Source organism: Zingiber officinale, chromosome 4A, assembly GCF_018446385.1.
Source record: "Zingiber officinale cultivar Zhangliang chromosome 4A, Zo_v1.1, whole genome shotgun sequence".
Lineage (NCBI taxonomy): Eukaryota > Viridiplantae > Streptophyta > Magnoliopsida > Zingiberales > Zingiberaceae > Zingiber > Zingiber officinale.
This window is the reverse complement of record NC_055992.1, coordinates 94,749,464-94,772,789: the sequence shown is the minus strand read 5'-3', so window position 1 is coordinate 94,772,789 and position 23,326 is coordinate 94,749,464. Positions and strand designations below refer to the sequence as shown.

At 35.4% G+C, this 23,326-nt stretch overlaps 1 protein-coding gene and 1 pseudogene across 1 annotated transcript; one reads left to right on the top strand and one right to left on the bottom strand.

Annotated features, from left to right (window-relative positions):
- Positions 1-12,637: 12,637 nt before the first annotated feature.
- On the top strand, positions 12,638-13,451 carry LOC121973456 (transcription repressor OFP13-like). The gene has a single exon (XM_042524880.1). It carries the CDS (start codon positions 12,681-12,683, stop codon positions 13,395-13,397), a length of 717 nt encoding a protein of 238 aa, XP_042380814.1. The 5' UTR covers positions 12,638-12,680; the 3' UTR covers positions 13,398-13,451.
- A 3,052-nt stretch (positions 13,452-16,503) lies between these two features.
- LOC121970218 lies at positions 16,504-22,686 on the bottom strand (annotated as a pseudogene).
- Positions 22,687-23,326: the final 640 nt, after the last annotated feature.

Sequence of the window (23,326 nt, the reverse complement as noted above, 5' to 3'; positions counted from 1 at the left end):
TGGACTTGATTTCTAATATTTTGATTAATTAATGACAGATATGGTTCATTGACTTTGTTTGGGTCATAGCCAAATCTGAATTTATTGTACTAGTCTCGTTGCGATCCAAGTACCATGTTTAGACAATTGGATCCCAATTCGAACTTTTCTAACATTTTCTTGAGTCGCTCCACTTGACCTTTCAAAATTTTCTTCCTTAAGTTTTGCAACTTGAGTTTAAGTTCTTACTTGAACTTAGTTAGTCAAGTGAATCAAGCTAACTTGCTCCTTAAGATGGTCAATTTCCTTAAGTAGTAAGTTATTTTGTTCCTCGGATTTTGTCAATTTTTTAAACAAACATTTTACTACTTTAAGTAAATTTGACTTGGAATAAAAAGTTACCATATCGGGACTTTCGGAAACGGATATGGAGCCATGATTTCTCTTGGACTCGGTCTCGGATTCATACTCTTCTTCGCACTCGGAGTTTTTGTTTCTTGCCATAAAGGCAAGATAACTCGAGTGCTTCGGTTCTTTCGCGTTGGATTCCTCAGAAGATGACTCGTCCCACGTCGCTTGGAGAGCTTTCTTCCTTCTTGTCAACTTAGACTTTTCCTCCTTCCGGTTTGGGCATTAGTGTTTGAAATGCCCCTTATTGTTGCATCCGTAACAAATTATTTCTGATTTGTTTTAAGTTAGGTTGACCGATACTTCTTGGTGCTCCTCTTGAACTTTTTCTTTGTTAGTAATCTTCAGACCATGTTGACCAGTTCTTTTTCATTTGTTGAGTTTGAGTTGACTGACTTTCTGGTTCACTCTTGGCAATGGCGAGCCATAAGACGGGGCAAGCCTAGGCTTTAGCCCAGGCTAGTCCGGTAGCCCCTCCTTATAGGGGTATACTACATATCCCAAATACTCAAAGTCTATTATAAATTTTTTAACTAGTCCACTCTATATCTTTTTCTCCATATCCAAGACTTCAAATTTAACTCAAATTCCAAAAAAAACCCAAATATAATATAAGCTTATACCATAGATTTTGTGATAACTCTTAATCATTCTTCTCCTCCATTTTTTCACTGACTTTGCTAGTCTACTGATTGCTTAGTGGTTTTGATGAGAAGTCTCATAGAATAAAATATAGTATTAATGAACTTGATTGATTGTATTTTTGTTGCCTTATATAGTTGTTCTCTTTATACTCTTTTAATCTATTTTTATTTTTGTAATTATTTGTTTTTATATTTTGTTGAAATATTATCACTATGATTTATATAATATGATGCATTAATTTTTTTAGGAACAAATTTTTTCATATAAAAAATGATAATTTGTTTTAAACTTAACCCCTCCTGGAATAAAAGCCTGGTTTCGCCCCTTACTCTTGGTTTTAGATTTTGTCTCCTTGCTTGGTCCTGCATAGAAGGCAATCCCTTTCTCGACTTGGCTCAGGTTAGACTGCTCATGTAATTCTAATTCGTAAAATAATTCGTCTAATTTAATAATTGAAAGATCCTTAGAAACTTTGTAAGCATCTACTATCGATGCCCACAAAGCGTTTCGAGAGAAGGCGTTTAGAGCATACCTTATTTTGTCGTGGTTCTCCAGGTGGAGGTCGTTGAGAATGTCTTTGAGTAGTGCGTGCAGTTGGGTGGTCATCTCTCCAAGAAGCATTTTAATATTAAATAAATCATTAATAAAAGATCTCTCTTATTAACCTTTGACTTGTTGGTTCCCTCATGTAGTTTTACCAGTGATCATAAAGTTCTTTTGCATCGTCGTAGGGCCCGACTCAGTTCTGTTTCTCCATAGTCAACCCACATTGGATGGTGTTAATCACTTTGTAATTCAATTGTGCCCTCTTGATCATTGGAGGAGTCCAGTCTTCTGGTTCTAATGGCTTTCCAACTTCCATTAGAGATGTGTATCATTTTAGTATAGTGAATCAAAGCTCGATGTCGGACTTAAGGTAGCACTCCATTCTGTTTTTCTAGTAGCTGAAGTTTTCCCCTTTGAATAGTGGGAGACGAACATTGTTGTAGCCCTCTTGGTAAGAGTTCGACATTCTTACAATTAAAGAATTAACAGAAGAAAAATTTCAAGACTCTTGTCTTGGGATTAGTAGTGCGAGATAAAAATAAATAAATCTATAGCTAAAGAAAATATTTTTTAAAATGTTTTTTTTAATTGCTCAAAAAACTATTAAGTAATTTCAGAGCGACGTGCTCTGATACTAATTGATGGGTCGAAAAGAAGTGATAAAGGGGAGAAGGATGAATAACGCTTGTTAAAACTTTTTCTTTTGTATCGTAAACATAATAAGAGTGCAGCAAAAAATAATAAGACTTGTTCAGTTACATGGTTCGGAGCTTATGTCAACTCCTACTCCAAGACCCGTAATCTTTGATCGCATTGATGGGTAATCCACTAGAACTCTTCTTTCTGAAACCTTCGGAAAGAAGCAATTCGTACAAATGAAAAGATAGTAACACACTACTATCTTTTAGAAAGTAAAACAATTCATGCTTAACTAAAAATTATTATGACAATAGGTAGGAGATGAAGCTCTGTTGGCACTTCTTGATGGAGCAACTTGATTGTGAAGAAGAAGCGCAGAGTAAGAGCACGCACAGTAGTTTTACACAGAAGTGTTGGTGCAATTTGTACTAACGGTCTAATTCAGTTTTTGATAAATGACAAGTGAGTAAAGTTAGGTATCTCTGTGAACTAAGTATTTTGTCAAGTGTGCGGGAATTGATAAGTCTAACCAGACACCAGGCCGAAATCCAATCTAGGTCCACGAGACCGGATAGTTGGAGGGAAGTCCAAATAGGTCAATGGGCCGAATGGATATTTGATAGGAAGTCCAATTGGGCCCATGAGACTTGACAACCGGCATGAAGACCTAGTGGGTTATGAGACGAGTCAATCGACTATAAGTTAGTAAGTGAAGGTAAGTCACTAGAGGAGAGTGACTCAGTGAGGATGTGCCCACGATTTGAGGCGACAATAGACGTCGGTCCAGTTTAGGTTCATTTTGGATCCCTAAATTGAGACTTTGATTAGTTCTTGGTCCTAGGAGGACATGCACTAATTATTACTCATTATTACTATGCCAACTTTGTTTTACAGGTTATGTATTTTAGTTTTGGACTAACACATTTTGTAGGACAAAAAAAGCACAAAAAACCTTGGGTGAATAGTACTCTAGGCGTCTTCCAGAGGATGGAAGGCGCCTTCAAGTGATGGAAGACACCTTAGCATTGTTTATAGAAGGCGTCTTCTGCAAGATAAAGTTTGGACCTTGTCGCGGATAAGAGCCAACTAGTTTTGGATCAAAGTTCTTGCATTGTAGGCACCTTCAAAGGCATTGAAAGCGCCTTCCATTGCCTTTATAAAGGGCTCTCAAGCTAAGCTTCAATATCATCTTCTATACGAGTTTCTACACGTCCAAACGACTTTCCAACTGCTCCGGCCTTCTGCTACTGTCCTGCTACGACTCTACTACGCTCGTCGGGAAGCCTACCAAACATTGAGCTCAAGCTGATCGACTTCAAACATTATTTTGTAACCAAAGTTCTTTTATTGTACTTAATTTCTGCATACGAGAAGTGTAGTGTGTTACACTTCTCCGACTTTCATTGTACTTGATTTCCTTTTTCAGGGGCTTACCTTTTCGGTTGCAGAGCATAAAGAGGTATTTTAGTGGATCACTCATCAATAGGTCCACGGTGTTGGATATAATTATCCTCATTTGGTGGGCTTATTTGTAAGTTGCACACGTGAATACGATCTGAACCCTTTAAAGTGATCTAACTTATGCCTAGTGGGTTCCGGGTAATTGGATGTGAATCTCATATGTGTAGAACCTATAGTCCCGCATCTATTATCATCTATTTGCTGATAATAGATGTTTAGTATATATGGATTTATAGTCCACATCTATTATCATCGATGGGATGATAATAGATGTGCACCATATAATGGGTTGGTCCCCAGAGGATTAGGGAAATCTTGAGACGTCTCTTCGTTCCCCATTGACGAAGAGAATCCGGCGTCGTCAACCCTAACTCCTCCGGAAGGCCAACCTTCTTCTCCTCCTTCTTCTTCCGCAGGATTGTTAGATTGATGAGCTATGCACGAAGAACCATGACAATTCCGCTACATTCAAGTTCTTTGTAATTACAGTATTTATTTCCTTATGCCGTGTTCTCGATGAAACGAAGATTCATGCTCATATGTTCTTATTTTTCCTATTCAAATTCTTACTTTGATTGTCTAGAATTCATGCGGCTTAGGTTTTACGAGAACCATCAATTGGTATGAGAGCAAAGTTTCTGTTTCGTCGTTTTCATTGGCAATAAAGTTTAAATTTTTTGTCGATTTATTATTTATATGCTAGATTAAGTTTTCCTAATATAATACAATTATTTGATCATCGAAATCTTTTGTATAAAAAATCTAGGAAAGGTTGGATCTTCCATGTAGCAATGGTTTAATGGATTGGTTTAGTCGACCAATCGATTACCAAGCCTAAAACATCGAACATAATCGATAGAAATTGATTAAGAATTTTTCTTAAATAATTTCTCAGTCTTAAACTTGTGACTACGTTAATTATCAATCGATTAAAATTATTTTTAATCGATTGATTATTTACTGTTTCAATTAAGTTTTTTTAAAATCAATTCGATTAAATTTATTGTTAATCGATTTCACGGTTTCAACGAAACAATGTTCGCTAAAAAACAAATACTGTTTCAAACATGAAGCAAAAAAAACTGTTTTCGTTGGTTATTTCAACAACCTGAAACAGTAAACGAAAAAAAATAATTAAGGGATTAAATAGTATTAAATAATACTATTTAATTACATAACTTAAAAGAAGCTTAAGCTTCTTAAGGGAGGATTATATATAATTATGTAGTCACGTATAATAGGCTTTCAAATTGATTGGGATAATCAATTATCATAAGGTATCAATCGATTAATAAGTCTAATTTTCTGTTGTTAAGGCTGATTAAGTAATTTCTGTTCAAATTAAGTTCCTAGCATTTTCTTGAGTCTATCTACACAACATGCTACTAAGTTGAACTTATGTGTTGGCCCAAAGGAAGGCACCTTAGGTAGGTTTAATGCATTTTGTGTTGATAGACGTATATCTATGCTAAAAGTAATCGGCCCAAAGGAAGGTTATTTTTATGCCAAATATATGCATAAAGTAGCTTACAACTATAGAACAAAATATTATTTTGTTCAGATCATGCACACAATATGTCGGCCCAAAGGAAGACATATTATGTGGCTGATTAAGGTCGTTGTAAACTATGGACCAAAATATAACTCATATAAAGTATCATATTATGCGCACAATGAGTCGGCCCAAAGGAAGGCACATTGTGTGGCCAACTAAAGTTTGAGTTATATTAGAGAGTATTGCTAACGAATAATGTGTCGGCCCAAAGGAAAGCACATTATGTTATACTTGGTATCTCATAAAGAGCTCATTTATATGCATTTAAAATTTTATTTTATTTGCATAATTTTATATTACTTAATATGTTCTTGACTTTAGTAAAATTGTGAACTTAAATAAATTTCTCTCTTTAATTTCAGTGCAATCTGTAACTGCCAGCATTAATAACATCCCAACACTAACTTGTTCGATTGCTGAATGGAAATAATACGTAATCGTAGTCTTAGGCTGCATGGACTTAGACTATGCATTAAGAAATGATCGTCCCGCGCCTCTGACTAGTGCTAGCACTATAGAGCAGAGGGCTGAATTTCAGCTGTGGGAGAAATCAACTCGCATGTGTCTGAGTATCATGAAGCTTTCCATACCGGCACCAATAAAGGGCTCAATAACAGAGGGAGAAAATGCTAAGAGTTTCCTAGACCAATTAGCAGACTGATTCACCTCAAATGAAAAGGTCGAGACTACCACACTTCTTACGAAGTTAGTAACCATGCGGTATAATGGTAAAGGAAACATAAGGGAGTATATTATGGAGATGTCCAATATAGCGACAAATCTGAAAGCACTAAAACTCGATATGTCTGAGGGTATGTTAGTGCATTTCATCTTGATGTCTCTGCCTACATGGTTCACTCCTTTTAAGATATCATATAATACTTAAAAGGAAAAGTGGACATTAAATGAGCTTATTGCTCAATGCGTGCAAGAGGAGGGGAGTCTAAAGATTGAGACATCTGAGAATGCTCACTTAGCATATGGTTCTCAAAGTACGAGCAAGAAACAAAAGAGGATCAACAACAAAGGAAAAGGAAAACAAACTGTAAATTCTGGAGGCAATGACCATAAGGAGCACAAAAAGTAGAATAAGGAATCCACTTGTTTCTTTTGCAAGAAGAAAGGTCATATGAAGAAAGACTGTCCCAAGTACGCCAACTAGCGTGTAAAGAAAGGTAAACTTCTCAACTTTGTTAGTTCGGAAGTCAATCTAGCTATTGTGTCTACTGACAGTTGGTGGATAGATATCGGTGCTACTACTCACATAAGTGTTACTATGCAGGGTTGTCTCAGGAGCCGACTTCCGCTTGATGGTAAAAGATACATCTATACAGAAATGGAAAGAAGGCTAAAGTCGAGTCTATTGGTGTTTTTAGGCTTTGTTTAAGAACCAATTTTTTTTGGATTTAGAAAATACATTTATTGTACCGTCTTTTCAATGAAATTTAATTTCAATTTCTTGTTTGGATAAATCAGATTATTCTTGTTCATTTAGAAATGAAATTTTTAGTATTTTCTTAAATTTAGTGTTGGTTGGCAATGGTTCCTTGGTTGATAAACTTTATAAATTGAATATCTTTACTCCTACAGTTGACAACGTGATAATGCATAGTATAGGTATGAAACGTAAATTGACTAATGAAAATTCTTCCATGTTGTGGTATAGGCGTTTAGGACATATATCCAAACAACGTCTACAAATGTTAATGTCACATGGAATTCTCGATTCTTTTGATATGTCAGACTTTGATGTCTGCATAGAGTGTATCAAGGGGAAGACCACTAACAAAAAGAATAAGGGGGTTAGTCGTTGTAGTGATGTTTTGGAGCTAATACATACGGATATTTATGGACCATTCCCTAAGGCATCTTGGAATGGACACATATATTTTATTAGCTTTATAGATGACTATTCCAGATTTGGCTATCTGTATTTTATTCATGAGAAATCACAATCTTTGGACATGTTCAAAATTTTCAAAGCCGAAGTTGAACTTCAACTAGGTAAGAAAATTAAAGCTGCCCGATCCGACCGTGGAGGTAAATATTACGGTCGATATGATGGATCAGGTGAACAACATCCAGGACCTTTTGCGAATTACCTTGCTGAGTGTGGAATTTTACCTCGATATACCATGTCTGGTACACCCAGTCAGAATGGTATAGCTGAGCATTGCAATCGAACCCTAAAAGATATGATAAGAAATATGATGGCTTTCACTTCTCTACCAGAGTCCTTGTGGGGTGAAGCACTCAAGACTGCAGTTTACCTACTCAATAGAGTACCTAGTAAAGCAGTAACTAAAACATCATTTGAGATGTGGACGGGTAAGAAGCCTAGCATTAGGCACTTACATGTCTGGGGTTGTCCAGCTGAAGCTAGGCCTTACAAGCCTAATGAAAGGAAACTGGACTCAAGAACGGTTAGCTGTAATTTTGTAGGATACTCTGAAAAGTCAAGAGGATATAAATTTTATGATCCCTCTAATAGATCCTTCTTCGAAATGGAAAATGTCAAGTTCATTGAGAATAATGGAAGTGATAAAATCAGGAAAATATCTTTTGAGGAATGCGATGACAATCCTCCTATGGTTACTACTAGTGCGATAAGTAGCGGTATGATTACCATACCTCACATTATGGGTATCACACATCCAGTAAGCGTAGTGAACCAAGATATTCCCATGACATCTCCAATACAATTGGAGGAACCTGCCACTGAAATTGAAGTATTGCTTCATATTGATGAGCAAATGTCTCAACCACCTCAAATACAAGTGCCTTTAAGGTGATCCACAAGGGAACGGAGAAGCACGAATTCTCGTGATTATGTTTATCTCCAAGAGCATGACTTTGACATAGGGTTAGAAGGTGATCCTACATCTCTCCAAGAAGTCAAACAATGCTTTGATCCTGAAAGGTGGATTAACGCCGTGTAAGAAGAGTTGAAGTCTATGACGGACAATGACGTTTGGGAACTTGTCGAATTGCCTGAAGGAAAGAAGCCCGTTGGTTGCAAATGGATATTTAAAATCAAGCGGGATTTAAGGGGTAATGTCGAAAAGTATAAGGCTCATCTTGTTGCCAAAGGATTCACTCAAAAAGAAGACATTGATTACAAGGAGACTTTCTCACCTATGTCGACGAAAGACTCCCTTAGAGTAATCATGACACTTGTAGCTCATTATAATTTGGAGCTACATCAAATAGATGTAATGACTGCATTCCTCAATGGAGACATAGAGGAGTCTATATATATGGTGCAACCAGAGAACTTTGAGTCTAATAACTCAAAGCACCTAGTATGTAGATTAAAGAAATCCATTTATGGTTTAAAACAGGCATCCTGTCAGTGGTACCGGAAATTTGATCAAGTGGTTATCTCATTTGGATTTAAAGAGAACCCTGTTGATCAGTGCATATATGTCAAGTTCAGTGGGAGCAAGTTTGTTATACTTGTTTTGAATGTGGACGATATATTGCTTGCGAGCAATAATAAGGGTATGCTGCATCAAACCAAGTCATTTCTATCTAGTAATTTTGAAATGAAAGATCTTGGTGAAGCATCCTTTGTTTTAGGCATACAAATCTATCGTGATCGTTCAAGAGGTATTCTTGGACTTTCACAACAAGCCTATATTGAAAAGGTACTTATAAGGTATGGTATGCAAAACTGTACACCCTGTGACACACCTGTATCAAGAGGTGACAAGTTCAGCTTGTAGCAGTGTCTACGGCTTGAACTTGAAATAAAGGAGATGGAGCAATTCCCATATGCGTCAGCAGTGGGAAGTCTCATGTATGCACAAGTTTGTACTCGACCAGATATAACATTTATAGTGGAGATGTTAGGTAGATTTGTTAATAACCCAGGATCGTCACACTGGAAAGCGGTAAAGAGAGTGATGCAGTATTTGCAAAGAACCAAAAGACATATGCTCACATATCGGAGATCAGATCATCTAGAGGTGATTGGATATTTAGACTCTGATTTTACTGGATGCTTGGATAGCAGAAAATCTACTTCGGGCTATATCTTCATACTTACTGGAGGGACTATATCTTGGAGGAGAGTCAAACAGACGTTAGTAGCCACTTCTACTATGGATGCAGAGTTAGTAGCATGCTACGAAGCATCCAATCACGGGATTTGGCTGCGGAACTTCATCACAGCATTACAGACTATTGATGGTATTGACAGGCCACTGAGGATCTACTGTGATAACAAGGTCACAGAACTTTATGCCAAGAACAACCGCAGTTTGTTGAAGTCCAAGCACATCGACATCAAGTTTCTAGTGGTTAAAGAAAGAGTTCAAAGTTGTCAAATTATGGTAGAGCACATCAGCACAGATTCCATGTTGGCCGATCCGCTCACCAAAGGCTTGGTACCTAAGGTGTTTCATGCGCATGCTGTGGATATGAGAGTCCTTCTTATGGAAGAAGAACTCATCTAGTGGGAGTCTGTATTTATCTTATTGCTCTATATTTAATAATAAAAACAAACATTTTGTTTTGATTATTGTACGTACTTAAAGTTTAAAACACTAATGAGAATTTATATGTTTGTTTGACACTCTGACTGTGATATCATCATTTACTACTGTTGTTTAGCATTTGATGTTTGTAAATATGATAAAGATTCCTTTTGGAATCATAAAGTTGATCATGATTTGCTATTGCAGTTTAGCAGAAAGTATTTTGCAAATATGATCTGACCTCTTTTGAGGTCATCTTAGGACCAGTTGGAAATTGACATGTATTGATCACATTTCATATAATTTCCACTCTACACATCCACATCTTGAACTATATCATTAATGATATTGGTATTATGATTAATGTTGGGCTTGTTACGATCATATATAGTAGTTATGACCTCTTTAGTCCTATACCAATAAATTAATGGACCAGATTGTTTACAGGGGTATTTCATACCAATAAAGTTTGATATCAACTAAAGTTTTACTTGTATTTCACATACAACTCACATATAACCCAAGTGGGAGATTGCTAGATATAATTATCCCTATTTGGTGAGCTTATTTGTAAGTTGCACATGTGAATACGATTCAAACCTTTTAAAATGATCTAACTTATATCTAGTGGGTTTCGGGTAATTAGATATGGATCTCATATGTGTAGAACCTATAGTTCCACATCTATTATCATCTATTTTGCTGATAATAGATGTTTAGTATATGTAGATTTATAGTCTCACATCTATTATCATCGATGGACTGATAATAGATGTGCACTCCCCAGAGGATTAGGGAAATCTTGAGACGTCTCTTCGTTCCCCATTGACGAAGAGAATCCGGCACCATCAACCCTAACTCCTCCGGAAGGCCAACCTTCTTCTCCTCCTTCTTCTTCCGCAGGATTGTTGGATTGACGAGCTCTGCACGAAGAACCATGACAATTCCACTGCATTCAGGTTCTTTGTAATTATAGTATTTATTTCCTTATGCCGTGTTCTCGATGAAACGAAGATCCATGCTCATATGTTCTTATTTTTCCTATTCAAATTCTTACTTTGATTGTCTAGAATTCACGTGGCTTAGGTTTTACGAGAATCATCACGTGGGACCTGGGTCTTGGAGTAGAAGTCGTCGAAGGCTCCGATCCAAGCAAAACCACTCGTGTTCTTGTTCTTTTACTCATTTTTCTAATTCGCTTTCTAATTTACTTTTCCGCCATGCACTTTGATTTCAAAACCTAAAAGAAAGATTTTTCAAAACCACGTGATTCACTCCCCCCCCCCCCCCACATGTGACTCGATCCAACAAGAAGTTGAGTAGAAAATCGATACTAGAAAAACTTGTCACGACTTGGATCTCGAGTACCCCTTATATAAGTCTTGTTCTGTCGATCGATAAACCTTTTGGTTGACTGATCCTCCTATCAGTCGATCGAACCCTTGCTTTCCTTCTTCGTTGAAATTTGATCTTCGTGTATTTATGATCACTTATTGTTCGATCAACTGATTCCCTTAATCGATTGACCGATCTATGTAGTTTCCTTGTTCACTGAGATTGGTCATTAATTCTCCATTCAAGTGTATTAACTATTCGATCACACTGATCCCTAGATTCATTCGATCGATCAGCCTAGCTTCCATGTTTTCTTCAGCGTGATCTCATCTCTGCCATATCATCTAGGTTCGGTTGACCGATCCATAGGTTTGATCAACCAATCAGATAATTTCTTGCAAAACATAATTAAACAAATACTCTTGCAAAATAAAGTTAATACAATAATTTATTATGCATGAGTAGTAAAGTAAGATGCATAGGTAGTAATGAACAGTAAACCTCTCTTGATCTCAATTTAGAAACCTACCAGTTTCTTCAATTGGATCAACGACCTAAAGTTATTCCTTTTCAGAACATGACCTCACCGTCGCTCCACTCCAGTTGCTTACCTCAACCTACCTGCCAAACATTGATTCTCCAAACTTGTTTGGACTCACCTAGGCTTCCTCTCGATACCAGGTCCTCCAGATCTATTGAGCTTTTCTGCCAAATGTCGGGTCCTCTCGACTCATTTGGATTTCTTGTTTAGCTTCTACAATCTGCTAAGACTTGAACACACTTGATTTCCTAAACAAAATCAGCGTTGTTTTCTCTTGTTGGTGCCAAATCTATGCAAAACCTGACTCGACTCCATTCGATAGTTGAATTAATGCATTTATATGTTCAAGTGATAAATTGAATGTTTGTGAATAAGTTTGGTGATTAATTTAGTAAAAACTTATTTATATTCGTTCAATATATACAAATCAATTAAATAAATAAGTTTGATGTTCAACTCGTTCAATATTAGTAAACAATGTTCAATGATAAAACTCTTATCAACATAATAAATAAATAAAAATTAAAATAAATATATAAATTTGAATTATCAAAATTAATAATCAATTAAATAAGTAAAAAATTTATATAATCAAACAGAATTGAAAATTCGATAATATCAAAATGTCAAATTAATTTTGAACAAAACTCAAGCTAGTAAAAAATAATCTAACTTGCTTGTGGGATCAAAGCATGTGCATTGAAAGTTCGTGTTCATCACTCAACTTAATTGGTTTGCTTCTTGAGCCTGAGCGTTCAATGGAGTGAAGAATTTATAAATTGGGAAGACAAATGTGACCCCGTGGGTCATCCGAGATGGCATGAGACGGAAGTTGTTGCAATGAGGTCACCGGGTCGAAACTCAATGGCAATAGGGGAATAAATCCCCTATCCCTGTATCCTACCCGGTCTGTACCGTGAGTTTGGTCGGTGGGGCCCTGGGGACGAGGATTTCACCTTTTTTTTTTTTTTTTTTTTTTTTGCTGCAGTGTTCATCACCTCAAAATAGAGGCCTCCTCATCAACCTCCATAAATGGGATTAGACCTTGAGCTCCCACCTCAGACTCAGGCACAAGAGAGAGAGAGAGAGAGAGATGGGGAAGAAGAAGCATGTCTTGAGTTCGCTCTTCTTCAAGCTCAGGGATTCCTCGTCGGAGCGTTTTCCTCCCTCTCCTCCTCCTCCTTCTTCTTCCTGGTCCTGGCATTTTTTCAAACACCCCAAGGCCGACTCGTTCCGGTTCTACCTCAACGACGACTCCGGTATCACCTGCTCCTCCTCCTCCGACACCGCGGAGGAGGAGGAGGACCCCGCGGTGGTGCGGCGGCGGCGCTCGGACCGGCTCTTCTTCGACCCGGGCGGCGACACGAGCTCGATCATGGAGGAGGCGAAGGACTCGGCGGCGGTGGCGGTGGTGGAAGAAGAAAAGGAGTCGCCTTTCGAGGACAGCGTGGCGGTAGCGGTGGAGTCGCGGAACCCGTACGGCGACTTCCGGCGGTCGATGGAGGAAGTGGCGGCGGCGCAGGGGCTCGGCGCCGGTGACTGGGAGAGGCTGGAGGAGCTGCTGGCCTGGTACCTGAGCGTGAACGGCAGGAAGACGCACGGCTTCATAGTCGGCGCCTTCCTGGATTTGCTCGCGGCCATGGCTTCTTCCGCTTCCTCTGCTTCTGCTTCTTCTCCATTCTCTTCTTCCTCCTCCTCCTCCTCCTCCTCCGCTTCCAATTCCTTCAAGATCGAAGAAGTAACAGAGGAGGAAGCCAGTGATCAGCTGCCACGCGAACTACCAACACCCTCCAAATCTCTGAGCAGCTAATCGCTGCATCTGTGAATATTGCTAAATTTTATTGTATTTTATTTCATTTATTTCGATCGCACTGAGATTTCAGACGTTCTTGGCTTGCAGTTTCTCTCTTCTAGTTATTATTATTATTATATATATATATATATTTATTTATTTATATAAATCTTAATTATTCAAACTAATCGAATCCAAAATGATAATTTTATCGGGTCTATAGATTCTCTGTAATTGTTTAAGTTTGGATAAGGACAAATTGGACAATATCTAAAGTTTAGTAGATTCTTTGTCTGCGGTTTCAAAATGAGAAGCTTCCACTTGACAATTAAATCATGTGTCCTTCCATTTAATATCAATTTGTTTGAATTGAGTTTTCAATGTTTAATGCCTTTGCCTCCTCCTCCGTTTCCATTAATTGTGTAGGTTGTACACAATTAATAAGAACCTTAAAAAGAAGAATAATAAATCATGTACTTTAATTTTAAAATCATGTATCTAATTCTATTTTTATTATTTAAAAAAAATTATCGATTTGTATTAAAAAATTACTGTTTTTAATACAGTGATCAAATTAATATTTGAGAATATGAATATGATCATGAAGACTAAACGAATATATAAAAATAAATTTCATGTCATTCCGAATTCTTTAGGTCCATCAATTGGTTTTGGTTGAAACTGGCCAATGGATTCGAATTTGACTCGCTATATTGAGTACAGTGATTTTTTGAACACGATGTGTCCGAAAAATCTAATCCGTGTTAAAACAAATCACTATTTGTAATATATTAAGTCAAATTTATTTTTGAAAATATTAATATAATTATAAAAACCAAGACAAATTCATAGAACTTGATTTCATGTCATTATGAGTTCTTTGGGTCCATCAACTTATTTTAGCCGGATGAATTTAAAGAATTTTTACTAAAACTTTTTAATGGAGTTAGAGATCTAGGAATAATATAAAATCAATTTCTATATATTTATCTAATTCACCTATCGATATCCTTAAATATTAATTTGACGTATTATATTAATAGTGATAATTTTTTAACATGATCAATTTTTTTTTTATAAAAAATAATTGATTTGACTAATATAATGACAGCCGATTGAGAATAATAACAATGATAAAAATAAAATTGGATACGTTATTATCATTTTAAATCCAACTACATGATTTAGATATTCCTCACGTTGCTGTTTTGAAAAAAGAAAGAAAAAACTATTAGTTATAGTGGTTGGGGAAACATAACTGTCAGGTTTCGGTGTAGACATTTAGTTTGCATTAAATTCTCACCCTTTCCGTTTAGTGAATTATGGACTCAAATATTTATTCATTTGGTGAGGTAGGGCTACCAATTAATGCCGACTTGGACTCTCAAATATCAAAATTTTTATTTTTTATTTTTATATTTTCTTTCGCTTCAGATAATATAAGTGACAAATTCATTATCTTTTATAGCAATCCTGCTTTAAAACCCAAATACAATCCTCGCTAATCAATTATCATTTAAAATAAAAATAAAATAAAATTAATGAATTGAGTAATTCAAGAAGCTTACTCTAAATCATAAATCTTAAAACTCGTCCAATGGATCAAGACTCTCAATAGGTCTAAGATTGATTCCTAATGAGTACGAAATATTTTACTAATTGACTCAAACCCTCCTTATAGAGTTATTATTGGTGGACGAAGCATCATGAGTAATCTTTCATTCAAATAGTGGGAGGCAACTATGATGAACTGTCAAGATGATAATTTTTTTTTTTTACTGCTAATAAATCTTAAAATTCTCCTGAAACAAACAAAAAAAAATGAAAATTTGAATCCTAATAAAAAATAAATATTTTGAAATTGATTTGTAAGTGTAGGAAAAAATCATTTATCTCTGAAATTAATTGGGCAAAACTTGAAGAATTATAAAAAAAAGTTTCCTAAAACCCCTATAAACCTTGAATCCTAAATCATCAACCTCAACTCCATTGCCAGTCGGACTCATTAGAACTAATAAGCAAGCAAAATTAGTTTCTAAAAAATATAATTTAAAGATATTTGAAAAGAAGGGAGTGGTTAAATTGATTGCAAGCCAACACACACACCGAGTGGCAATTACTGTGTTATTTTACCCCAGTAGTAGCTGAGTATTTTTTTTTTTTTTCAGATTCGAGTTTTAACTTCCACTACTTAATAGATAATTTTTTTTTTAATACGACGATTGATCTAAAAATATTCATTGAGTAAATCTTGTTGGATTCCCAGAATATAATACTGTCTTTTTAACTCAACCCACAACAAGACCACAAGACATTAGACATGAATTAGACAACAGAAATAAAAAAATTTAAAAAAAAAAAAAGCCAAAATGAGGGCTCTCTATGTAGTTAGTTATAAGGGTGTTTTTTTTAAAAAAATATTTCTTATATTAAAAATATTTTTATTTCAATATTATTACATCAGTGTCGACTGCGACTAAAAATAAATTAATTTAATTCGATCAAAATATATACATAGAAGATTTTTTTTTTACTAATTTAATAAAAATACTTAAACTTGATCAAGATAGTTTTAATACTATCAAAGTAACTACTACATATATTAGAATGTTGTAACAATAATTTTAAAGAAGCGATTAGATTAAAATAATTTTAATTAAATTGATAAAAAAAATTAATATAAAAGTGACAGAGCACTATTTTAAAATAAATAAAAAAAACTTTAGCTCAATAAAATGGTATCAAGTCAACATAAAAACTATTTATGTAAAAGGTAAAATAATGACCTCTCCAAGGCGGTCACACGCTTCCTATTATAAAGGGAGAAACAACAATAGCACATGCAAGCACAGAGACTATCAAACTATATTCCTTATCGGCGATGGCCTTGTGATTGTGGCAAATAAAGTTATAATCAATAACCTTAGCAACTAACTTCAACAAGACATACATACAAACACATCTCAGGCATCAGAATTCAAATGCGAAGAGCGATATGAAACACCTGAGAAACATGTTAAAACCTGAAGTCTTTTCTCGCATATTGTTGCATATTGTTGCGATAGTTTTCTGTGGCAAATGTAAATCAAACCCTCCATAGACATTGAATAACCGACATTCGAAATAACTAATAAACTATTGTTTGTTTGATAAGATAATCAGTTCTGAAAAACAAGAAGCAGTTTTGATTCAAAACAACAGTCTGCAATATCGATTTGGCAACAACCATTGAGGGCGGTAAGTGAGGGGAGCTTACTAAATGTATAACCAAGTTACCTGCTTTTTTCCTGTTCTTTTTTTCTTTTTCTTCCTTTTATGTTTGTTTATTTTGCGATTTGATTCCTGATCAGGGATGCTACATGGTGACCAACCCAGGAGGAACAGGCCTGGGTGCAGCAGAAAGCATGCGCGTGGCCCTCTCTTTCGACGGCTAATGCAAGACCTGGCACCTGCCTTGAGACCTGAAAAGAATTTTACTTCCATCTTAAAATTTCTAGGAACACAAAAGCAAGTGTAAGTTTATCAGAGAACCTAATAGAAAATTGAGGAACACATGATCATTGTCATAATAATACATATGAAAGTCTGTGTTTATTGACGATGAGAGTCACACAACCAATAGCGAGTGGAGACTAGGGGACTGAGTTAACCACACAAAGGAGTACTGCTCGTCAGTGTAATAGATAATTATGAAGCCCTTCAATGATTGCAAATCATTTTAGCTTTCTTCTCTACGCATTGACCGATACACTTGGGATAACTAGGAGTGACTCTCAAGGAAAAAGAATTTTATCGGCCTTGTTATACAGTGATAGTGGTGATCAATGCTAGAAATAATCATTCACAATGCAAGTTAGTGAATGAATACACTTATAAAATGTTCTTTTTTGATGCAATCTGATGGGAATTTCAAGTCGGCTATTGTTTATCTTTTTTGTTAGACGGTTGAAAAAAGCAGAATCATCAGCAACGCAACGTGCAGATTGTCAAGTTCAAACCAGGACATACAAAATTTAGCTTCTCAAGTAACATCTCTATAATCGGGAAACAATGAATGTTTTACCTCTTCAAAATGTGATAGTGGAGCCCAATGGTCATCGATGCCAAAAAGAAATGATAATTGATTATGCTTCCTTTTCATAAACATCCAGTCTGGTTCTTCTGACAACTGAAAATTGAAGCAAACAATGATGGAAACAGATTCCAGGATGTCGATGAAACATAACCTATGAATTTTGATGAAGAAAATGCCACAATAGACAGGTTTAACACAGGTTCTTGCCTCATCGAAAAATCTTTACTCTTTTAGCAAGAAGGGATGGTAGAAGTGCCTAGTACACAAGTTTCCATATCATGTAAATCAGAATGAACTAATTGATATAACCTTAGTCCTGCAACCCAAGAGGCTATTCCATGGCTCAATAGTGAGCGACTCAATTTATGAAGGAGAAATTTTCTATCCAAAGGAGATTTACAAATGTAAATAAAAATATCAGGGATCAAATGAAATGAAAAATAAGCACTCTTTCTTCTATTGTCTTGTCTTCATTTAAGTTTGTCAAACGGACTTGAATTGATGTCGTTAAACACCTATGGAATTTTAATAATTCTATGAACTCTAACCTTAAGGTCTATGTATATGCCAAAAACCTGAGATAATTATATTGTGACAAATTAAAATATAGAACTCCAGCAGGATTTTGATAGTTAACCATCCATTAAAGATTTGCTTCTAAGTATCTTTATCTTGTCACAGTAACAAAGGGCTGAAAAAGGAGAGACATGCAAAAAAGAACTATGCAAAGACAAATGACAAGGTCAAACACAAAAGTGGATTGCAAAGAGTAATCAAAACCTTCATCAGAACACAACCGATGCATTAAACTTAATCTCAAATTCACAAATAAGATAACAGTACCTTCTCAAAGTCTGTCATTGCCAGGAATAGCATATTTCGCATTGTATAGTACTGCAAATTTTCTTGCGAAAGTTAGTATGGTTTTGATTGTAACAACTACTTATAAATGTCTAAATTCAAAGAATCAACTTTAAGATTTTTTGTTCTATATGTTATCTAAATAAGTGGGCATTAGTAAAGAAACCAGGTGCAAAGAAAGTATTGGGGAAAAAGAAAAGAGAAGAAATTAATTCATATTCATGAACCTTTTCTCACACCCTGAAATTAAACACTTCTTTTGCAAGTAAAATCATGCATCTGATAAGAAAGATGATAACCAAACCTGCAAAAGGTGACTGCATGTAACTGCAACAGCTGTAGCAGGCTATGTCTTCCCTAGGAACTCTCACCATATTATCTTGTACTGAGATTGGTAATGACCTCAATAGTGATGCAAAATAACTGATGGCAGTGCTTATAACAGAGGACCTGAAACATACAGAAAAAACATAATCTTGATAAGCAACATAGAATTACCATCATCAATAATGTCATTGAACATATCCATCACACTGGAATATCTTAATCCACTTATTTAGTGAAATTTTAAAAGAAGATATATAAAATATGCATAGAATTTTGTTAATAGACAAAGAATTGAATGTATTGTTTCAATGAGAATTTCTTGTAGAATAAAATAATCAGGCCTTCTTTATTGAATCAATTGGATTTGAGCAACATAAGAACCCAGATTGAGAGCATCTTCCAGCAAATCATCCATCATGCAGGGTCACACGCTACCAAAAACCAAGTTAAACAACAATTTCTTGATATAAAGAATTCTGTGCTAATCAAACAATCCTAGTGGTAAATCAGTATGAAACACTACCATTTTGAAAGAAAAAAAAAAAGATATAAATGGTGATATCGGTAGAACACTAGAGAGAAATAGATATTTTGATTTGCAACTTGTTGATTCATATATGCGGCTATTGCCAATTAGTATTGAGTAAAAGCAGCAGAAAGCAAAAATAAATAAATATATAAAGGAAATCAACCTTGCAATTAAGCCAATAATTGATTGCTTGAAAGAATTCTTGTTCAATGTCAGAAATGGATAAAGACCTATCACATATTTTACCTTCAAATTCCAACAAAAGCACTATAAGGTAAATTGAAAGCTCTATCACAAAATATAGATATTTCCGAACATCTTGTTACCTGTTGTGGAAGCCTTTTGAAGACTTCTTAGCATATATATGATCCAATAGAATGTCCAACCTTTGCAAAAAGAAGCAAATAAATCATATAGAATAAGCTTAGTGGAAAAATAGCAGAACCTTTTTTGTGTCACTTCCGGAACTATTTAGCTTACAATCTGAAAAATATATAACAGCTAAGATTTTGTACTAGAACAATACATGAGAAGCCTGTTGACTGTTGTTCATTATATTCTAAGGATGTCCTCTTCTGGAGGTATCTTAATTTATGAAATTCCATTCTCAGGCATTATTTTCTCCCAAAAAATGAGTATCTTTGGGATACTTGAGTTCCCAAGTAAATTCAATTAGTACCTAAAGTAGTAATATACTTTTCTCTGCCAAAATTGAGAAAGGAAAGCGATATAATTCTGAACAAGAATATGGTAAAACAACAAAAATTTGGTATACAGTTGTCTTCTGTTCTAGAATTCAGAGAAGGAAATTATCACATGTCCCTATTCCAAGAGAAACAAGCAGTAAAAATATAGAAATTCAAGACCAAATTTAATTACTTCGTAGTTTGCAAAAAGACAATTTGCACACTCAAAGGAACCTTGAATGAATTAAATTCGAAGTTCAAGCAAAATTTCATAAATTAAGCACTATTAAGCAGCAGTATGTCAAGTATCTATGCAACAAATTTGAAAGAGTTACTGCTGGAAAATATAATTCTCAGTGATCAAACAGGGATAGAAGGTTAGAAACAAAAGAAAAGAGATGTCATACACCGTGATTGCTAGTAGGCTGAATCATAAAAAGAGTATGGTCGTTGAAGAAGGTTAATCAGCAATATACTACCAATATTATTGGAACTTCATTATTCTGGAACTCTTGTTTAATAAAGTCCACCTGAAATGGTTATTGGATTTTATTAGATTCTAAAAATGGCATATATACCATAAAGAAAATTGAAAATGTCATTGCTGGTTAAGAAAAGGAAGAATGCACGAATAATACATAACTGCAAGAAGAGGGCGGGAAACTATAGCTAAATTACAAGAAATCATATTACTTAATCAAATGTGAATTATTCAGACACTTTTGGAAGAAGCATCACAACCTCTGTGTTAAGCAATTGTTGAAATCCAAATGTAGAGTATCAGAAAGCATTACAATTCTACAACCCAAGGATGGAAGAACAGGACATAATCTGACATACTTTTTTTTTCCTTTGTCCCTTTGAAGATTATTGCTTTTTATATAACAAAGAATCCTTTTATTATGAAAGTGTATAAGTTATATTCTGTAAAAACCTTATGAGCAATTTGTTCTTCCAATGGAAACTTCCTTCCATGCTCCCAGTCCTGGAGGAAGGATCATCAATAATCAAATTGTGCATCATGATAGAGTAAGAAAAGTATGTACCAGAAATCCTAGATATGAAACTGTAATTATTTTCTGTCTTTATATACCTTAATGTGTAAATGTTTGAAGCATGAAGGTGTACAGAGAAAGAAGAGACATGAGAAGTCAGTCTTATAACTATAGCCATATCATATCCTACAACTTCTATCATGTGGCCAAATTGACATGTTAACGGATGTCATTTAATATACATCTAAGAATTCTCAAGTCCTTGGTCGAACATGATATTTCGTTCTTTCTTGTCAACATCCACCCATGTTGCTCTATACCTCAGCTGTTTGAGTGAATCATATTTCAGGCATTTTTTTTTGCAAGGACAGTATATTGGTTCAAACAAAGAACATAATCAAATATACATAACATCTATACATGCATGTAAATAGACCATCAGTTAATCACTTAATAGGGAAGCAAGGTAATGATTTTATAGTTATGCGGCTATGGATCTGTTTAATGGATTCATTCATGAAATATTTGCCATAGTTTGACACTGGCTGGCAACCTAACGCAAGCCTCCTCCTTTATCCGGGCTTGGGACCGGCTATGACCGGTCATTATGGGCGGAGTTGGCTATGGATCTGTAAAAGGAAAAAACTCCCCCCTGCAAAAATCCAACAATGAGAATTTGTTTTTTCATCTCTTGTAGATTTATAGATTGTTTTGATACATGATAAGCACACATCTTTCTTTGTACTTGTTAATGCATCAAAGCACAAATCAGACACTAAAGGAAGATTTAACAGTGATTTATCTTAGCAACGTCCATGGGTTTTTCATCACAGGAAATTGATAGAAGCATAGTAAGATTTGTAATCCAATAATAATACCTTTGCAGAATGAGAAACATGCCCATTTGCTGATCAAGAATATCGATGAAAAATATTAGAAACCACATCAGCATAAGTCTGGATTCAGTAAGCACTGACAGCGGAAAGTTTGTTGTCCTTGCCTGTTATTGACGCCTGCCCTTCCTGTAGTTGATATACTGCTTCAACAAAGTCTTTATAATACGATGCAATCCCTATAACGCACCCACATGCAGTCATGCAACAAAAGATCATACCCACGAAAGGAAGTTAAAAAAAAAGATAAAGAGCATCTTTATACATACCTGGATTTCCAGGGATAACAATAATGTGCAATAAGAATTCATCAGAATGTATCTCAAGCGACTCAGTTGAATATCTGAAAAACAACAAACTTCACTCGGTGTCTACTTCTAACAAAGAAGATTACTGATCCAAGTTACAAATTAAATGAAATAGAACGCAATCACAGCTCCATATCCACAAAAATATCATCAATTGGACCATACCCAGAGAAAGTTCGCATCAGCAAAGTTGCTTGCTTTCCCATTGAAGCAGAATTCCGTGATGCAATATAGCCCCTCAGATATCTGCAACACTTCAAAATGTAAAGTAAGTATTACTTATCAGTAACGATTAGAACACTAAATGATGTATCTCAATTCTCACTTACCAATTAAATACTGAGAATACAAGGATTCTCTATCAGAATTGAAGAATGTTTGGAAGTTGGAACATGAAACGTGAGGAAAGAAACTTGTCTAATTGTTAATCATGTGTTTTCCTATGGCAGACATGAGGGCAATGGCATGCAATTGAGTTGAACATGAAAGGAGGAGGAGCCGAGGAGGAGGAGGGTTTACCGCGACGGTCTTGAAGGCGTAGGAAGGAGGTGGAGAAGTCGAGAAGCGAGGAGGCCGGTGAATCTGACTGGGGCAGAGAAAACCAGCGTCGTCACTGCGTCCTGGAGACCTGGACGACATATAAGGAAAAGCAACCCTTTTTTTTAATAAAAAATTGTTGTTAATTATTTGATCGTGGGCCGTGGCCTATTTTTCTGATTAGTGGACGAGAGAGAACCCAATTAAGCCCTTTATTTCAACGTTTAGGCCGTTTGAAACAGATGATTAGAGTAGGTGGAAAAAAATATAAAAAATTTTAATATATCAAAATATATCAAAATTTTAATATAAAAAAATTAGTACAATATTATATCATTCCAAAAAATTTCGGTACAATATTGGTATGGAATCTAATTGTTCTATATTCGAGATACTGTATCGATATCAGGATTTAAATGTAAATGATATATAATTTATACCGTACTAAATATTGATATACTAAAGTTTCAGTGTATCAAAATTTTGATACGATATCAGCATGATTTTTTTGTATATTGAAGTTTTTAGTACAATATTATAGTATACGGTATGAGGTTTCAATACCGATATGTCGTATCAAACTAACTTTATTCAAGAGTGAAATGAAAATCACCCCCATGAACGAAGCTGAGTTGGTACTCGAATGGTAGAGGAGCAAGGGACGATTCCCGCGAGGTTTATTCTCAGCTAGATTAAATAGTCCTCACACCTATGAGGTCGTTTGGTATTGCGATTT

Coding starts and splice junctions, on each gene's coding strand:
- LOC121973456 (XM_042524880.1), top strand. CDS start 12,681: ATGGGGAAGAAGAAGCATGTCTTGAGTTCGCTCTTCTTCAAGCTCAGG.